Source organism: Anarrhichthys ocellatus, unplaced genomic scaffold (genome assembly GCF_004355925.1).
Source record: "Anarrhichthys ocellatus isolate YVR2014 unplaced genomic scaffold, GSC_Weel_1.0 scaffold25, whole genome shotgun sequence".
In the NCBI taxonomy this organism is placed as follows: Eukaryota; Metazoa; Chordata; class Actinopteri; order Perciformes; family Anarhichadidae; genus Anarrhichthys; species Anarrhichthys ocellatus.
In genome coordinates, this window is record NW_022280055.1 from 2185875 (window position 1) to 2206079 (window position 20205).

The following is a 20205-nucleotide window of genomic DNA, read 5'->3' on the forward strand; positions in this document are numbered from 1 at the left end:
TGTCTTCTTACAGCAGGAAACATGCCTTCCTTTGCACATGTGGAGACATAAAACCTTTGAGAGAAAGTGGGTATTTTTGATAAACATGGCAAAGATGAAGACACTTTCTTTAGATGTTTCTTTGTTTCGCATGTAAATTCCTGAAACTGAAGATTTGATTTGTCAACAAAACTTATCTAAAATTAAATTCGCTTTGAATACTTGAGAACATAATGTTCATTCTTGTTAACTCTTACTGAGTTAAGGATTTGATTCTTTCTCCTCTGTTTTTCTGAAGCCGTTTACAAACAGGCCCATATCAGTACATTGAAGCGGCAGCCAGACCCAAACTGGTGCCAGTTCAAGAGGACAGAGATTTTAGAGGTAATTAGCCATTAGCCTGCATTTTGCTGGAAAGGGCTCAAGTTGACATTTGGCACTCACCGTCTACAAATACACCCAGTGTGTGTTTGTGCATTGAATGTGATGATGGATAGCAGCTTTACCTTGCCATAGGTCCAGCCTAGTTCAATCTTGTTCATCCCCCACAGCTCGTGGATGTTTTCTGCCAGTTTGTCCCGGACGTTGTCCAGGTGAGGGGGAAGAACAATCTGCAGAGAGAGAGAGAGAGAGAGAGAAGGGGGACAGATGGTACAGTTGGATGATAAAAAAATACGCCAATTGGCCAACAAATGAAGATGGTTGTCATTTTTTTCTCCTGACTATGCAACTGTTAGCGTCCAGTGGATTGTAGAAACGTTTGCAAATCAATAATTAATGTAAAAGTGAATACAGTGAGCCTTCAAACTTTTAAAAATATGTTCTCTTGTTTATTTTATTACTTCAAATTTTCATAATATACATGAATCTTGAATTCACTGATGCAAAAGTAAGATTTCCTCGATGGCGCTATGCTCACCTGGCTGGTGTCAACTGGAGTGGGGACGAAGGAGGCCTGAGAGAGGAACTTGGTGTTTCCCAGCAGGTCACGAACCCCATCATGGTCCCTCTTGTAATCCTTCACAGGCTCTACATGCATCTTCTCTTTGGGCAACAGCGCCTCATAGCACGGAGAGTAACCAGCGGGTGGCAGGAACTTGAAATCTCCGTGGCGTCCACCCAACAGGAAACGGGCTCTGAGATGAGAAGTTGCATAACATTGCAAGATGTTATGCAATAACTCAACTTCACCAGTGTATTCTAAACATCTCCTTACTCATTTTTTCAATGAATTTTTAATTACATAATACAAGGGCCGCAATCTATCCAACTTTTCGTTAATATTTCTGCCACAAGTTAATTATGTACTTAGTAACACCTAGTATAAATATAATTAAAGTTTTTCATCTCGTCTCCCATTTATAAATGCGGAGCCTTACTTGACACCTGCAGAGAAGCTGACGACAGGGAAGAAGAATCCATCGGTGTTAAAGTCCTCGAACATGCCCTGGACAGGCTGCCCGTTGATCCTGAAGGACATGCTGGGAGCGCCCAAATCCAGACAGCAGCTGACCACATCGTCTGAGTTCAGCAGGTGCTGGTTGACGGAGGCCACGGCCCTCGGGATTCGCCCTAGACAACATTGGGCAGAGACGGAGAGGGAGGATGGATGGCTGTTACACCAGCAACGTCATTGCAAATGTAGGGCAGGTTGATGGGCGAGGGGGAGAGAGGGGAGCAGAGAGGCGGAGAGATGGGGGGTGAGTGCTTTGAAAGGGATGACATGAAATGAATGAGGGGAGGTGATGGATCTTTTAGTAGATTTGGAAAGGAAGAGAGGTGAAAAAGGTGTTGTGCTTTTAAGGTGAGAGCAGAGAATAGGGGGCATTCAAGGATTCAGAGGCCTAAAGCAAAACCGACAGTTGGCTAAACGAGATGCAAACACTGATGTTTTCTTGTCGGCAGAGAACATGTCTGCATGTCTTTAACTGGCCTTCACCTTTGCGGTGTGTACAGCTTGAAGACATTAGGCATGTGATGTAAAGTCCTGAGGGAAGGTTAACGTGGAGGTTTTAAGGGTGGAATTTTATATCACTGTCAGTGCTGTGGTAAATAAAGAGAGCAACCTAGAGAGTGGACAGCGGGCTCCTGCATTATTCACAGTAAGTTCTTTCAAGGCAAAGTCCTTCCAAATCCACAAGACCTTACTTTTGTATTGCACACCATGATTTGGAATTATTTTACTGTAATGGTACAAATTATCAAAGAAAGTTATTTACCAGTTTATACTATACAAAGTAGATCCAAGTCAAACGTAACAGAACACACTTTTTTACTTGTAATTTACTTGTATTTCCTGGCTTGCCACAGAGAAAACTTCAAAAAAGGGCTTCAGTTTAGAGACTGCTTTACAAGTTTAAGTTAAATATTTTTCTGTAACATTAAATTAGGTGAAAAATCATCTTAAGGTTAAGTTAATGCAGAACAACCCACTCAAACCCACTTTTTTCTATGAGCCCAAATTTTTGGGGTTATCAATCTCAATCACCCTCATATTATAAAAGTAGCCAGTGGTGCTGGCCTTAAATAAGATGCCTACCTGACCAGAGATGAAGTCCATCAAAGCTGTAAGAGTACAGGTCATCCCCGACACCATTGCCACCCCATCCTTCTCCTCCACCGGGGTACGGAGCGTAGCCTTTAGTGTTGGCCCAGCCTACCCTCAGGTGTGTCGGCTGGCCAGTTAAAAAGTGGTCCACCTGGTCGATCACCAGCTCAAAGTACCACTTCTTGTACTGAGCTGAACCTTCAGCCACGCCCAGGAAGATGTTCGGCCTCATACTGGAGGTGATAAGACAGAAAGAAGCTTCTATGATGCAAAGCGTCAGAATATAAATCATTGAATCATTCTGTTGAACCCCAAAAGCCAGACTTTCTGATTCAGCACCTAGTAGTGGCCTAAAATGTCCTCCAATAAACCCATCCAAGACATCACCTGTCTCCTAGGAGGATATTTTAACATTTGGCACAATAAGACATAACATATATCAGATTTTAACCAGCTACCATGATGAAACAAGTTTGAACCCATAAACACTTATTCATAACCAGTAAGAGGCTTTCCTCTTTCTTTACCTCTGAACATCATTGACTAGTCGAGTCTGAAGCAGCAGGTCCCTCTTGGGAAGCAGGTTGTCACAGATCAGATTCTGGTTGGCTCTCACTGCCACCCCGTTACAAACACAGAGGGAACACAAGACATCCAGAATCTGAGAGAGAGGAAAAGTGGAAATAACACTATTATTAATAGCTCTCTTTTGTTTTATAAATACGTTGCACAAATGTAAAAGAAAGTGCGTTCAAACACCCTAAGATGAAAATCCACACCTTAGTTCTGAGTTAACTGATCAGTTGTTTGTTCAGATTCTCTGCAAGCTGCCATGCTTGTAGCATATGCACACTGTATACAGGGCCTACACAACCATAGACTTCCACCTGCCATTCATAAAATGACAGCTGTTGTTTACGAGGATACCCTTTTATGCCTGCAACAATTTACCCTGTAAATTGTGACTGTATTACACCTTGTAAATTGTGACTGTGACAATGTCGTTAGATGTCAGTCCTTGTGACGAATATTAAATCGTTAGTTTAACTTTTGCTCAACAGTTACTGAAGTTTGAAGACTAAAGGTGTTATTCACAGTCAAATTCTGTTTTGTCCAGTAAGAGTAACTTAAATTGTTAAATACTCAGAAGAGAATAATGAAATAAAAAGATACATTTCAATTAAGTAGACATCATGAGTAACCTCATGTATTTCCCTGGATTTAGGAGACACATTTGTCCATAAAATATTTCTGAAATCACCAGTACCACATGTAGGCTTTGTACAAAATATTTGGATTTTTCAGCGTAGTACATGAAGTGCAACAGGCTGTAATTGACCTCTTCCTTCACCGTAATAGTTACTATTGTAATTGTTGGTCACGTTAGCAGTGGTCGAAAGTGGTCCTAAGTATTGGGCCGGAGCGAAGTATCTCGGTGCTGCAGTAGCATGAAATCTTTCACCAAATAACCTAACCTGCATGTATTTGGACTGTGGGAGGCAGCCTGAGAACCCAGAGAAAACCCATGCTGGCACGAGGAGAACATGTTAGAGTAACATGCTAGCGTTAGCATGTTAACATCCAGTTAGATAAAATGCATGGTAACTATAGGCATGTTAACATGCTAACATTAGCATCCAGCTCAAAGCACAGCTGAGACTAATGAAAGCTTAGCGTGAGTCATTTAAAATAACCACGAGATGAAGCACAGTTGTGTCTCCATAGCTTTCATCCATTCAATATTTTGTTTGTCTACTTTGTTATGAGCTAGACAGCTTCAGTGACTTTTAACAGTATGACACTACTTGAGCTATTAAACATGGTGTAATACAGGTTCAAATCAGGAGTTGAAATCAATCGTTGAAACCAATCGCATTCAGTCTAAAACACCTTTAGCTGATATTCAGGCTACTGCGTACACGTATTTCTGCCCACCTTATGGTTGCGTCCATGCTTGTAGAGCAGAGAGATGATGGATTTAATGTGACCTCTCTGAATGATGTTCAGAGCCTCCGGACTTTCTAACAAAATACAGTGGAGGACTTCCAGGATCCCTGAGAGGTCAGACAAAATATGCGTCGTTATCAGAACAAGTGTAAATATAATAGACCACATCTTAGCATCAGTGGAGCAATTTTTTTTCTGATACTCAATGTCATCCTATAAAGGTTCGGTGTTTCCCATAATACCTGATGAAGATTCCAGTCGCTCCAGTTTGCTGACCAACCAGTCCAAGTTCCGGGAAAACTGGGTGCAGTTGGTCCTGTTCCCACGAATCAGCGCAGCTGAACGAAAGACAACAAATTCACAAGTTTTAATTACATGAATCCAATAGAGACAAGCAGACTTGTACGTGAGTTGATGTTCCAGAAAGTATGAGTTTTAGTGAAAAATAGTCCAACCATTTTTCTGTGAACACAAGTCATTGTGTGATATCCTCGGTCCAGAGGTAGATATTACAATTCTTTAAATCTGACACCTACTATTATGAACTCTTTCTCAAAGCAAATACATGAGACAGAATTTGAAGTGAGGTGCTCTATGTTCTACAAAATGGTGAGGGCTATTACCTTGTGCCCTTTCTCTCTCACCATGGTGACATTAAGAAGACTCATTATTACTTCACTGTCTCGTGTTTCACCATTAGGATTCAGGGACACTGGAGCGATAATGCCCGTGAAACAATTTAACAGCTCTTTGTGCCAAAGGAATACTGATGAGTGTCTAATCTCTTTTAATTCTGTCTTTTCAGGAAAGCTACTGTTCAATATGAACACATGGATAGATCCACGTGGCAAAGGCAGGGATGTTCACTGTGAATGTGAAATTAAAAGTCAGAGACTGAGAGGAGAACCTGAGGCTACACAGACTACATACTTTAAATAATGGTCACATTAGCACACACTATATTAAGTGATTTAGAAAGCTACCACTATCTACCTCCAAGTAAGACAGACGGAGCTTTTAGCAACAATAGCACTGGCATCATATCAATGAAGATAAACAATTGTGAAAGGCTTTGTGCAAAATCATCATCATAAAAAGCTTTTGTGACATTTTTACAGGTTTTGCACATGGAATAAGAAGTTGCCATCAGAATAGCCTCCTCTAGTTTGAAGGAATCTTTCCCAATGATATGGAACATTTTAAAGAAGCACATACGTATGTGTAATTCTTAAATCATACCTACACAATGTATAATAACGCATACTAGTTACTTAAAACCTACCAATATGGTATTATCTGACCTCCAGTGCATAAACTTCTCAACTTGCTGCAGTGATGTACAGGTGTACAGTTCCTATAAATCCTCATAATGCACACTGACATATAATAAAGAGGTAAGTACTTGTACCTTGCACCTTTAGTACCTTGTACTAAAGGTGCAAGGTACTTTACAAGGATAAATATAATAACTGCTCAAACCGCTGACTAATCGTTTTGCATAAAAGGGGGTAAGGTTTTGTGTGTACTTTTATTGGTTGACCTGAAGCAGGTAAGACACTGATGAGACTGTTTTTTCAACGTCTGATTCCAGGATCAAGAATGAGCTCTGAAACTCAACTCTTATAATGCATTATGTAGGTTATCTACAGTATAATATAGGCATGTGCTATTTTAAATAGCCAATGTAACCAGGTTCATTTAACTAGTTCAAAGCACTTGTGTAAAGAGATAAATCTGCCCCTGGAGTAACTAAAACTAATGAGTTACCATGATGTATGATTTTGATGTCCATGTCCTTATCATTAAACAGGTGTGTTGAACACCTGGACAGTCAACTTACACTGATAATTAGCCTTTGAAAAAGACTAATTAAGAGTTAATATGGAAAGAAGAAGAGGTCGGGACAAACACAATCTATCAGGCACCCTTCTTCACCAGACTGCGTTTGCATTTTTTGGCTGACCCCTCTGTGGGCATACTGGAGTGTACTCATTTATTTGTAGGTTCTGAGCCCGTGTGTTTAATGTGTGTGCATGCTGGGGAGGTGATGAATATAAGGGCAGTCAAGGTGAGCCGACGGGAAGCCGTTGATGGGAAAGCTCCAATGACAGCAAAACAAACAACCCAAGAAAAAGTTGTCCAGATTAAAACTTTTCAGGGTCAAAGCTTTAATATACATGACTCAAAGCAGGTCCCAAGAGGACGGGCTAATGCCAGCACCTGTGATGACTGTCATTATGGTAATGACGCTATCATTTCTTCAGATATGCAGTTCAACAATTCGTAATGTGTCCACACTGATCTCAGAGAACGATGTCCTAAATGGAAGGCAGGACAGATTGAAAAGAAGTATTTAAGAAGCAATCAGGCTTCTCTCGACACTCGCTTGTTACTAATAGTTACAAATGAATGTCTCACAAAAGGTGTCAGCAGCTGTGATCTCCAGAAGTGGCATAGAAGAGAAGAAGAGTAAGGAGGAGGGAGTTGATGGAGGGGGAAGGAAGAAAGTAAGAGGAGAAGAACACAGCCAAGATATAAGAAGCGTGAAGGAGAAGATGACGATTCGGCGAAGACACTATGGGAAGATTAATACTGCATTTCTGCCCAGGGTCAACAGCAGACAGACATGTGATTCATCACTCGGGCCCGCTTACCTAAGAGCTCATAGAGGAGATTGAGAATGTCCTTCCACGCCGCGCCTGCCTCCTCCCCTGCCATCTCTCCGAAGTGGGCAGCGTTGTTGTAGAGGTTCATCCGGTCGATGCATTTGGATAGCAGTGCCAGCATGCCCTAAGAAGACGCAGGATTATTCCCATGAATAATCTATGATTCACCTCGTTACACAGACGGTATATTCCTTTTTGCAAAAAGATGTAAAATAATTATCTTGAACTTCCCGCAATGGGGAGAACTGAAAATCCTTTTTGAAGTCACGTGACATATTAATTGACTGCATTTATAAGAAAATTGGAAACAAACGCAAAAGCAATATAGAAAACAAACATTTTAAGGGATAAGAGTTTTACAACAGGCTCCAAGTTTATTTGGATTACTTATTCTCGCTCTGGTTTCACCCTGATCCTAAGATTAAAGAAGTAAGATCTTCATTATACGAGGGACACATTTCTTGCACATAAAAGAAGCCACAAATACACAAAGCACACACTGGAATGTGGATTATGTTACAGAGGTACGACCATCGACCGCAGCAGGTCCAGTCGAGGACCATTGTCGCTCGTCATTCCCTATTTCTCCACTCACTTCCTCCCGTCTCTCTAGTGTCAAAATCTTTAATAAAAGGCATACAAAATATGAATTATTGTCTCAACTGTTATCTCAATATATATCCATCTTGGACGCTGCTCCAGTGGGTTTGAAGAAGTATCCTTTGGTTTACTAAGGAGTTCAATTATCCTCACATGGCAACTTCACAATCAGCATTTCGTTAGCGTTTATTAATTAGAAGTTTATGGCTCCACATCGTCCGCTCTCACCTCATCTTTGAAGAGGTCTTGTCGTTTGATGACTGAACGGAGAAGACACTGTTTCTCCTCGTGCTCCAGCTCTGAATCGGGCTGTTTGAAGTACTCGATCAGGTCATTCAGTGTTTGCAGCACCTCTTCAACATACCCAGCCACCGCCATGGACTCCCTCTCCGCAATGCTGTCCAAAGCGCTGAGGGGGAAAGACAGGGAAGATCAAGACGGAGAATCAAGCTGTAAAACGTGAAATAAACCCAGCCAAAGTTAACACTGTGTCATGTTGTGTGACAGAGAAGACGGATGAAAGTGTTTGAGAATAACCCCTTGTCGTTACTTAATAAAGTTGGTAAAGAGGATCGTGGTGTTGCGGATGATGCGGGCAGCCCGAGACTCCTCATGCTGACAGCGCTGCAGGATAAGCCCATCGTCCATGTGGCCCTCAGAATGCAGGCAGGCCTGGACAAGGACAAACACACACATAAATATGCATTTCATCATTACCACAGGATCAACACCATGGCATCTATAAAGCAATCAAACATCACGGCATCAGTAAATCGTCCAATTAGACCTTTGATATTATTGATATCGTGTCCAATAGATGGATGTTAAACAGCTTTTAGAGTTCGTGAAATATGCATAAATACACAATCCCAGTCATATCTCAACATTGCTCTCTGACAATTCTCAAATATAACTGTAAAGTTTAAGCAGATACTCTGTAAGCTTTGAAAAAAGTTATTTATATATGTAGGGTATGAAGGGAGTCTCCTGCAGCTGGTGGGTATATTTACACCACTACAGCTCAGTGAAACCTGACTCACTGTAATCAAACAGCAAAATCAAGAAGAGGGACGAGGTGGGGGATCTCAGTGTAGAATGACTATCACCTCCAACATATCAGGTGCATTAGTATGCTGCCAAGGCTGCAGGGACTGCCTGGCGCCAGTATGAAGGGACGTTTGATGTCTCTGAAGGCGTGACCAGCGATGAGCTGCGTTCATGTGCCGCCCTAATCCCCTCTGTCTCACCCAAAACTAACTCTCCCCCTCCAAATGGCCCATTATCACGTTCAAATGGGTTGCTACATGATGTGTGCAGGACGGGTGAGTGTCGGAGAGGGGTTGGGTCAAGTTTGGTTTGCTTGCCTAAGTGTTTAAATAGCCGTATAACACATGGGCTTCGAGGTGTCTGAGACGAGCTATGGCAGGCATTCAGGATCTCTCTGTAAGCACAGGTAGAGGTAAGAGAGATGCCAGATACCATATACATTGATATTTGTATCACTATGCACCAGTGCAATCATAATTATGCAACAGGCACTGTCGCCTATGAAGTATGATTAGCCTAAAATATGTTCCTAAATGGCTAGTAGGTCACAAGGGCCACAATTAACTGTGAATTATGGGAATAAAAATACCAAGGCTGCAAGAAAACCAGTATTTTTCAAATATCAATATACTACGCATCATGATTTGGCAAATTTATGCAAAAACCACAACTAAATAGTGGACATGTTTGGATTATTTTGTCAAATGTAAACTCTAAATCTTTAACTTTGTCAGTTTTTGTTTACAATATGCTTGAAATTACCCGACATGCTGATATGATCCTTTCGTCTCAATGCAATCACAAGTCAATTTAACGATAATCTGGAATTATAGCCCAACCCTTGTTGCTTATTCATATACTATGTACAGTGTGTGTACATAACTGTACAACAAAGGAAGCTTTTCAAATAGTAAATATTGTGTAACAGCTATTAAAAAGGAAACTTTATGTTTGTATGTAGTTCTTAGGTAAGCTACTGAGTACAAAACAATGAACTATCTGAGCACAAAAAAACACAAAAACTATTATCTTAATGACTACATCTTTCATAAAATTGCTTATAATGGTTAAATGGAAATTCTTTGTTATGTGAATGGGAATAATCAGAAAATTGAAGGCTCCGAAAAGATGTATTATAATAATCATTTAAACATAAGGTCTAGAAGAAAAGTTTTTATCCAATTTACCCTTCTTTTCAGCGGTCCTAGGCGAGATGATTTGGCATCAGGCGCCAGATAAGACAGCCACAGTCCTGTCTCCACATGCATGACGAAGCACATAGAGTCTCCGTACTTGATCTCTGGCACTCCCATGCCGTCAATGTCCCTCTTTGGACCCGAGTCACCCTTTTCCTGTTCGCATTAAGAGGCACATACCCACATTACCAAAAAAAAACACACAGAGAAAAGCAGCGTACACACACACAACACGTGGGCATGGAAATATGACAAAGGAAGATATATTGTGATGAGATGGTAATCTGAGAGGCAGGTTGAGGAGGTTGCCAGGAGGCTGCTGCTGGCCTCATTAGCTCTACTACATTTCTGGCTCGGCAGAGATGGAGCGATGCAGCTGATTGCAGTCGACAGCGAGAGGCGGAGAACATATTAATGCCCGTGTTCAACATTGCAAAGCATTGACCTTTTCAGATACATGAACCAACTGGCACTGGATTGCGTGTATCATGGGTGGAGAGAGAAGAGGTTGGGAAATACATCAAAAAGAAGGTTTTTTTTTACGTATTTCTATTTTTCGAAAGTACCATGACTCCCCAGTAATCCCAAAACGCCTGCAGAAATAGTGATGACTGAGAGCAATTACACTGTGAAGTGGACAGCACTCAGGGGGATTTCATACTGAACCTATTGTAGATAAAAGGATGTCCACAGGGACACAATGGTACTCTGTGAAGGTGACTGCGGGCATTGAGCTGTTTATGAGGCTGTAGCCATTTTACCACAGGATAAAAATGTAGTATTCAACAAAGAAAAACATAAAATAATTAGTGTATCATGTTTGGATCCAGCTCTAATTTTGGAAGAAGATACAGTAGGAAAGAAAAGTAAAATAACTGCAAATCAAAGTCACAAAGAGAAATAACACTGAGAAGTGAGACAATCTTACTCCTGGATCAACTTCTACATCTAAACGGCACAATTTACATGTAAACACCTCACTGAACAACATGACTAAAATACCCTTTTTCAATTTGAACTTCAGTAAGCCATGTGCTATTTTTGGCAGTGAGACATTGTTTTTGGAATACGCACCATCAAAACAAAAGAACTGTAGAGTCCTCGGAATCAGAAAGAGTTCAAAACAGAGCGTGGGAAAATAAAAGGGTGGGGAATTGAGGGAAATAAGGAAAGGCAAATGAAAGAATACTTAGTAATTATTCTGAAATCCCCCAATGCATACGAGTTACTCTTAATACCGTAGTGTTGATGGTACATTTCTCTTGACTCCTCCTAAATGAAAGTGGCTACATCCCAACCAGTTGCTGTTGGGTCAGTGGACAACATGTTTGCTTCAACATTAACACATTACTATTAAAACTGTCTGTTTTATCGTGGCAAAACATGAGCTCATTAACAGCTTACAGACCATTCCTGGGAGTCTACTATGACGCAGTCAGAGGAAGATATTTCGAGTCCTCTTTTAATAGGGTTGAGTTGACTAAGAACATCTATTTACAGCAACACTCCCGGCAGCTTTTAGATGGTACAACTACCTTGCTCAAAGGGCACATCATAAAAAAATTAAAAAAATAGAAAAAATGAATTGGGGATAATGAGCACTGACCTTGGAAGGCCTGAAGCAGAAGGAAGTGGCCTTGGTGTCGGACTTCAACCTGTACTGCAGGACCAGTCCACAGTCCTGACTCAGGGCCAGGTAATGGCCAGTAGCGAGGTGACGTAGTCGGAAGGCCTGACCCCAGCGAATGTGGCTACCGCTCCAGCTTAACACAGAGTACTGGTGTCACAAACTTTGGATATGACTCTGGATTGTCAGGTGACAGGTACAGTGACAATAATATAACACTTTCCTGGCTTTTTTAAGGAGTTTTTCTGGAGCATAATGACAATAAGCATTTAATGTTGTTGTATTTCTTAATGCAAAGCATTATGTAGTTCAATTTTGAACACCCAGCCCAATTCTGGAGGCCGATTAGGTTAATTACTGGTGAGAAATAACACGTTTTCTTTAGCAAAATCATTCATCCACGTTAGCTATTAGCATTAGTTGAACCTCAAAAATCATAAAGCCTGACTTCATGAATTATTGAATAAGGATGCCACCGATATATATTCATTTACATGTTGAAAAGGAATTCCTTCTTTTCTATAACAGACAGTGCTATTTCACCGTTCATTGAAGATTAAATCAACCAATGAGAATATTTTTGAAATATTTGCAAAACCAATCTGCAAGCGGAATGAGAATGTCAACTGAGAAATAGATCAAGTTTAACTTTTTTTTACTGTCAGTGGTGCTCAACCTTCTCTATGCGGCTAATATAGTGTGGAACATACTGTTCAGAATTCATCCCTAAACCGAAAAGGAGAACAAGTGCCTTAATAGCACCTGCACCTGCGGCATTTCAAAGTGTACAGACTCTGACAGGCGGTCCCAGTGAGAGCCGGCAGACGATGTGACTGGAGGGAAATTGCGTGGGTGGCGAGTTAAAGAAAGGAAAGAAAGACGATGGAGGGGGAAGAGAGGCAGATTGAAGGGGATGTTGAACAGAACCTCACCCTCTGAGGGACTTTGCCAGCTAATTGGTAGTGGCAGTTCAAAGTAGGAGGTGAAATATGTTTATAACTTACAGTAGACTGGTTGTGACATTTGTGCATAAAGCACCAATTCTACTTATTCTTCATGAAGAGATCTCATCAAATAAGGAAACACCTCTATACATTTCTGAGGGAGATCTATTCCAGGGTTTTCTGTTACTTCACTGAGGTAATTTTATTCTCCATGTGTGAGTATTTGGGTGTGATCTCACCTGATCCTGAGAGGCTCCAGTCTCCAAAGTGAGCGGGCCCTTGACGCTCCCTTACCCGCTTCATAGTTGACTATCCTGAGAGCACAAAGACACAAGTGGGGGCTTCTATGATATACGACTCTTTCAAGTCACAGTGGGAACAACATAACGTGAAAAATGTTCTGCTGCTGCTAAACTGTTCTAGCACAGGGGGTACCAGTGATGTTGATTAAGTCTCGTTGTTCAGACATTTGGACAAGAAATTCTTCAAAGTGAAATAGTATCTTACAAAAGCACAATGTTTTCAATAGAGATACGTATATTTTTCAAATTCTGCATGTGTTATGCTAATGACAAAAATAACTGTCCTCGGTGTGCGGCCTGTGCCGATGTTGGCAACCCATCCGACCCGACGCACAATACCTCACTCTGAGATGTAGTGGAGTAGAAGTATAAAGTTACATAAAATGGAAACGCTTTAAAATGTACAAAATAAATTCCGGGGGAGTATGCACCCGAGCCCTCACGATTCAAGGTCCACCCACCGTAGTCTCACACAATCCTGTGGGAAACACTGTACTGAGCTGATTATCTACTAACCGATTCTCCTCCTCGCTCTTGTCTGCTCCAGGGATGGTCAAGCTCTCATCATGCCCATGACAAAGACGCATCACGTGTCCACCAGTCAAATACCCTAATGATAGCAAAAACAACACTGTGACACAAGATACTCCACATTTTCCTCTTTGATCAGACAGAAATTATAATCTATAAATCTATATTATAGTTGTACGGTCGCTCTCTTTTCCAGAGACCAACCATACAGTGAAAAAGACGGCATGAAAACATGGATATTTAAAGAATACATGATCAAAATTCTTGCTATTGTTTGCAAATATTATGGTGAGTTTACAGCTTCAACAGGTTTTGTTCCGTATTGCTTACAGGCTTAACATGTCCAGATAAGACACAAGAGAACAATACTATTTGAAAACAAACAAATGTATTAAACTGTCTCCGATGAGAGACAGTTGTTACAGTGGTTGTTGCTTTTGTTGCTGGAGTCATGAACTTGCCTACAGCCATGTTGCCTGAAGAGCAGGTAGGCTGGACGTTCCACAGGGTCTGCATGAAGGAGGCATCCACCTGGATGTTGCCATTGGACATAGACAGGTGCTGCAAGAGAGCATCATGTTATCCAGGGCTTAGGACAGAAGAGTGAAGAATGCGAGTGAAGTAGGAGGAGGGACATGTGCCAGTGTTGAGATTCGAAAAAAATATTAAAACAACTTTGTGTCCGTCCTCCTGAGCTGCCAAACAGTGTTAGTACGCTGTGGGCTAAAAAGCACTGCTGCATCAGAGTTTCTCTGCGCAGCAGTGTTCAGTTTATACAATTATTCCTTCCAGCAGAAACACTTGGAGTGGCTCCCTTTTCCCTCCAGGCAGGATTCAGATGGGAGTGAAAGCTCAAATGGATCCTAGCCTTTAGCTACATCTTCACAAGAGCTGATGTGTTGATTGTAAAAATCATCTCATTGAATTTCCCTTAAAACTATGCACTTTTACACCATTGTTGGATTGATATTGGTTTGTATTGGTGTTTCAAAAATGTACAGTATGCCATGCGTTTTAGTGCAACTTTCCCTTAATGTTTACAAAAGATATGCATTGATGGAGTGCTGTGCATGAAAATATTGCAAACCAGTGTGTGGATTACAACTGTATGTAGTCAAACATTTTGTGCACCAGCTCTGCCTGATAGGATTTTTCATTTTAAAGCAAAACTGCTGCAATTCAGCTTAACTGGACACCAATACGCAAAGCAAGAAGCGCTTACGTCCTAAAAAGACTGTGTCACAAACCTCTACGATTGTTCACATTACTGGAGCACTTGATCGTTTTATGCCAGAATTTCTGATGTGTCCCATTCTCAAAAGCTGAGCTTCTGTCGGGCCAAAGCAGGTGAAGATTTCCCTACGGAGGAGATGAAAGTCTGGCTCTGTGCCAGAGTAGCTGTAATTGCACATTCCCCTCCCTGAAAGGCCAGAGCGGCCACTAGAAGCCAGCGCGGCTCACTCTCCTATGCGTGGCACGTCGCTGTCCCTCCTTCTTTCATTTTCTCTCTCAGCCTGTTCCTCGCCCTCTCCCTTTTTCAGATCTGCCTCTCCTCACTCTTTACCAAGTAAGTTAATTGAGGTCGGGTGTATAGCTCTGCATAAGGGAAAAAACTCCTAGCTCAAGAAAATATAAAAAAAAAACTGCACAGGAGGGCTTTGCAAGTAATCAGATTTCAATTACAGATAGCAGTGCAAAGTTTTCAAGTTTTCCCCTTGAATTGCCTTGTCACTCTGAAGAGGGCTGGAGTGAGACGGGTATCAGAGCTATCCGACGCCTATGAAACTTTCCAAAGTGCCTTTTTGAGATAGACAGTGAACCAAAGCAAAAAAACTCAGCTTATGTGACGCACATATTCTCAGAAAAACACAAAAAAAACCTCTATGCACTTGGCACATTGTCTGCCTCTAAACTCTTGCAAGTGTAGAGCAGACAATCCTGTCTGACGTGAAAACATTTGGTAGAGAAATAAAGAAGCCCCCGAAACAATAGTGAAGCAAATCTGAATTATGAGCGATCTGACAAGCAAACCAGACAAAGGGGAAACGAGGGATGATAGAGTGTGTATCAGAAACAAGAGACTGTACCTGATGCATCCAGACTGTCTGAAAACTGTAAATATTCATGAGAGAAAAACCTCTTATCTGGAAATGAGAAACTAAGTGGACGCTTTAATGAGAATTGCTCGAGCTGCAATTAACCCATTATCTTTTAAAAAGAGCATCTTCTTTCGAGTGTGTGATGGTAAGTTTGAAACGGATGATTCCCAATGACGCTGTCTCCTACTTTGTAAAGAAGAGTTGCCTTGGGAGTGCTTTGATTCATTCAAATCTAAAAGCTGAATGACCATGACGTCTGATCATTTGTATTGTTTACAGCAAGCTAAATCACACTTTGGAAAAGCAAGCCACATATGAAACATAATGTATGTGCGGTGTGGTGTGTGCCTGTATGTGTATGCATTGTATTTATAATTTAACAAAGAAATATAAATGCAATTTTGAAAGTAATTAATGGCAGACATATTTATCTGAAATTAATAAACAGCATTAGCAACTTTCTTCTGAATTCGTCATTTGGCTTCTTCATTACTTTGTGTGCCTGCTTTTTGACAAATATATTTTTTGATAGTTGTATAATTTATTTTTGTAATAATTACCAATAATTCTGAAGGACCTATCATAGGCATTCTGTAAAACTATTGAGAAAACAAAGCAACCAGAGGGCAGATAAGTTACTGCCAGCAACAATTAATGAGCGTTCAGTGGTGGCTGGACCCGACTCTGTTGCCAGTTTAGGTAAGCTAACGAAGTGGGTATCGAGAATCGTGGAATTTCACTGGTATTGGTATCAACTACTAAATATCTGGCATCGTGAAATCCCTAGCTTAGTATACTAAATTCTTGCCCTAAATTAACCCAGAAAATAGTACCCTAAAATTGAGGAGACACTAAAAAGGATCAAAACAATTCCATATATGGTTTTCAAGACATGGATTTATATCTTATAAGCTTTGATAGCTTAAGCTTTATGATGAGCTGTAGTTTTTTGTTTTTACTCTATAAGTTATTGTTGGTGTATCTGTTGACCAGGGCAGCAAGTTGCAAGTTGCAGCTACAATATAAGTATGGTAAGTATGGTTTTATGTTATTGAATTGATTAAATTCTGGCAACATCAATTCTTTGTACTGAAGCTCTAGGGTTGTTTTCCAGTGACGCTAATGTTTTTTTTCTTCTCAGTTACAGGCAAGTTTAAAAAATATATCTATTACTGAGACATTGGACTTGAACTACCAGGTATCTCTCTGTCGACACGCTGACTAGGATCAGGTCGTCTCCAATGCGGACTTTCTCTCCCTCGGATCTCTGCTTGGACGCCGGGTGGATGGTCCACCAGCAGGCCTCTCCTATTGACACCAATACACAAAATACATACATTTGAGCGGTCTCTTGTCCCACACGGTCATGAAGGTGACATTTTAGATAATCGTGACTCCTCTCTGTTGTTAAAGCGTCCGTCTATTCTGGGTGGCAAAAGGCCTATAAACAGCCATCATCTAAGGAAGACCGAAGCTTTCTGCTTGACACGTGGCTTTAAAAGGTTCTGTAGTTCAAATGGCAAATATAGCACTGTAACTGCGCTTTACAATCTCTCTCCCGTGGGTATCGATTCCATCTCAAGGTTAAGTCAACCTGAAACGGCTACTCATGAGAGCTGGATTCAATTCAAAGCAGAAAAAAGTCTGTAAAGTGCCTGTTAGTAATACTGTACCTATTGAATCTTCTTGTAGTCCGACATCAAATGACAGCTTGTCCGTCAGAGACCTTGATGTCTTCAAACAGGTCAGGTACTGGAGAGTGACAAATCAATTAGTGTTAAGTCAAAGCAAACATGACGACAAGCTGAGAGCGGATCTTAGCTCTTGTACAGATTTCTAATAAAATTATGACCTACATTGTATATTTGTGGATCAAAATAACAAATACATTTGGACAAAGAAATATAAATATATGATGCTAAATACATTTAGTTATTTGAAATGTATTGACAAAGTAAAAATACCAAACGTTTATTGGTTTCAGTTACTTAAATGTGATGATTTGCAGCTTTTCTTTGTTTTGTAAATTAAGTCCCTTTGGGATTTTATTCTCACAAATAAGTATAAAGTGCTGCATAAATAAATGTGTGTATTTCACATTGTCTATCAAATTGCAAGTTGATACTCACCATATCACTGAAGGAGTGGCGAAGGAGGATGGCATGACCGTAGAGGAGAGTCCGGTGTCCGCCCCCATGACCCGCCTGCCAGGAAATACACAGGTGACAGATTACCATCATATCCTAGCATCCTTGACCCCTGGACCCTGTCAGGTTTGACTTATCGCATCTATAGTGTACTTTATTAACCTCCACTTCACCTCGTTGTCAGATATAAAGTTAAGAGTTTCCTCTGCGTTTGACCCTGTGTGGGTAAACTGCACAGGACTGAATGGATAAAGTATCTTCAACGTCAGACCTCCATTCCAAGTGCAAGCAGGACAAAGACAAATAAAGAGGGTGGGAACAAACAAAACCACACACGAAATCAAACAAACCAACAAACAGATACAGTCATTAGACAACTTGCCCATTCTACCCACATGCAACTGTAGCACGATGGCAGAGGAAATGTGAGGAAATAGTTGAGCGAAAAAAAGAATAAAACATATGATTTCTTCTTCACCGGTGAGGTGAATAAAGAAAATATACTTACCCTTTTAATCAACCTCTAGCAGCAGAAGAAAAAAGAGAGAAGGTACCGTAAGCAGTGACATCAAAACCATCTTTGCATCAACAATGTTTATACGAGCTGGATAAACACAAAATCGGAAGAGGCCCTTTTCAAATCAATTGAATGAGTCCAAACTCATAAGCATAGGTACGCATTGTTTTCCATTTGAGGATTATAATAATGTCTGATGTTAGGGGGTTTAATTTTAAAATGAATGGACAACTAAGTTGCTCATTCTTTCATATCCTCTACTTGTTAGGCCTAGATATTTCTCATTGCCACATTGGAAATTCCTTTTTTTTTTTTACTAATAAACAGTGTTAGAGTGTCCTGTCTACCAGATTTGAGTTGTCTTTTAAGTTGACAAACAATATACAGCTGGGACCAAGACTTGGACTGGCACTGTAACCAGTGTGACACCCAACTGTCCCCTGAATCTGACCCCAGGCTAATTCTTTTTTGGCTACCAAGTCTCTCCCAGATGGATTGTAAGACAGACCAAAAAGGAAACAGTTTGATCAAAAGAAACATGGGAAGAGTATCCAGCAACAGCTGGGAGTGAGGGAAGGTTACAGAGAGAGCAAGAGAGAGAGAGAGAGCGAGAGAGACTGACTGTATTTCAGGACTGCTGACACATCAACACCAGGAACTGTGACCTTTGGTTTGGTGCCTCTCTAGTTGTAAGTACTGTATCCTGAACAGCTATGTTCTGTGGATTTGTGTGAAAACAAAGACAAAGAAGTTTGTGTCAATGTATTTTGCACGCATGTATGTGTTAGGGGAGGAGGTGGGTTGTGCCATAACTTGTGTCTTAAATGAATACTGAAAGTTTTTGGAAATGTAACTGGCTCGCAGGTCAAGTCACGAGGACATAGCTACTAAGATGTAGCATTTAGCTTCAGATTAGTCCCGAGGAGCACATTTAGCAACATTTGAGGATTGGCTTTTCTCTCATGTGAAGAACCCATCATGGATGTACGGTAAAAAAAAAAAATATTGAGAAAACAAAGCCACCAGAAGGAATGTAAGTTACTTTAACCGTCTCAGCAGTTCAATGATGGCTGATCCCCACACTATTGTCAGTTTAGGTAAGCTAGCGTTACACCTAGCTAAAAATAAGTATAACACTACCTGATATTTCGGTTTACTTTCCCATTTAGATGAAGGTAGCTAGAATAACACCACAAATTATACCCTCAAAAATTGCCATAACATTGTACCAACATCTGCAAAAACTGTTTGAACTAAAATCGGGCGTAACAAAAAGAAAAATCTAATGTAGCTAGCAAGCTTAGTGGACAACTCCTTCAACAATCCCATCTTCCAGGCATGGCAGCATTTAGCAATCCAGTTGAACAGCACTCCAGTAATTACGCGAGCCTAATACATATAAATGAAATAGCGTTAAAATATCCTATTTCTATGGCCTAACAGCTCCACAGCGTTGTGTCCGCGCTAGAAATGGTATTAATTATGCGCCATTTTGATGTTTTTTTTTGTTGTTGCTATTTACCTGTAATCAGAACAAGGCGTGCTATTGTAAACAAGCCTTACATCGACGTGAATTCTTCTTTAATGTTACAGAGAATTGGCGCTGCCCCGCAGCAAGTTAGTACAGACAAATAAGTTACAGAATGGCTTCAACAGTTGCTTCTCTCACAGAGATAATCGAAAACCTAGAAAGGCAGCTTTGGACATCCACCCTAACTTCACGATAGTCACATTGACATCATCATGCCAAATGTCATTACGTCACATATGTCACCTGTTTTAGGACTTTTATTTACCTGTGTTCCATACATCTTCAATCAATGTTCGTGGTATCCCGGATGTCTACAGTTTATCTTTGTACTCTCAAAGACTGTGCCAAGTTCGAGTAACCTATTTTGAGTGTCATCATCGATCCAGCCTCCGAGATCTGATTTCTTCTTCTTCAGCCAATGAACGTGAAGAGCAGCAGTGGTGGAAGAAGTCCGCTACTCAAGATTTATATTTCAAAACTAGAAATACCACACTGTACTGGGTTACAAGCAAAAATCATGGATC

At 40.7% G+C, this 20205-nt stretch overlaps 1 protein-coding gene across 6 annotated transcripts in view; it reads right to left on the reverse strand.

Annotated features, from left to right (window-relative positions):
• ryr3 (ryanodine receptor 3) overlaps positions 1–20205 on the reverse strand; it is a 106023-nt gene that overhangs the window by 54925 nt on the left and 30893 nt on the right. For 3 of the 6 annotated variants that reach the window (XM_031861592.1, XM_031861591.1, XM_031861590.1), the window contains exons 4-22: positions 18142–18156; positions 17616–17690; positions 17160–17238; positions 16682–16794; positions 13849–13948; positions 13373–13466; positions 12794–12868; positions 11590–11746; positions 9975–10139; positions 8291–8412; positions 7969–8149; positions 7129–7264; positions 4717–4812; positions 4463–4581; positions 3055–3188; positions 2519–2760; positions 1359–1551; positions 899–1115; positions 486–590 (exon numbers count right to left, since the gene is read on the reverse strand). In XM_031861592.1, the coding sequence (XP_031717452.1) occupies positions 486–590; positions 899–1115; positions 1359–1551; positions 2519–2760; positions 3055–3188; positions 4463–4581; positions 4717–4812; positions 7129–7264; positions 7969–8149; positions 8291–8412; positions 9975–10139; positions 11590–11746; positions 12794–12868; positions 13373–13466; positions 13849–13948; positions 16682–16794; positions 17160–17238; positions 17616–17690; positions 18142–18156 (2418 nt within the window). The remainder of the gene's footprint in view (positions 1–485; positions 591–898; positions 1116–1358; positions 1552–2518; positions 2761–3054; positions 3189–4462; positions 4582–4716; positions 4813–7128; positions 7265–7968; positions 8150–8290; positions 8413–9974; positions 10140–11589; positions 11747–12793; positions 12869–13372; positions 13467–13848; positions 13949–16681; positions 16795–17159; positions 17239–17615; positions 17691–18141; positions 18157–20205) is intronic. The other 3 variants (XM_031861595.1, XM_031861594.1, XM_031861593.1) reach the window with 2 other exon arrangements.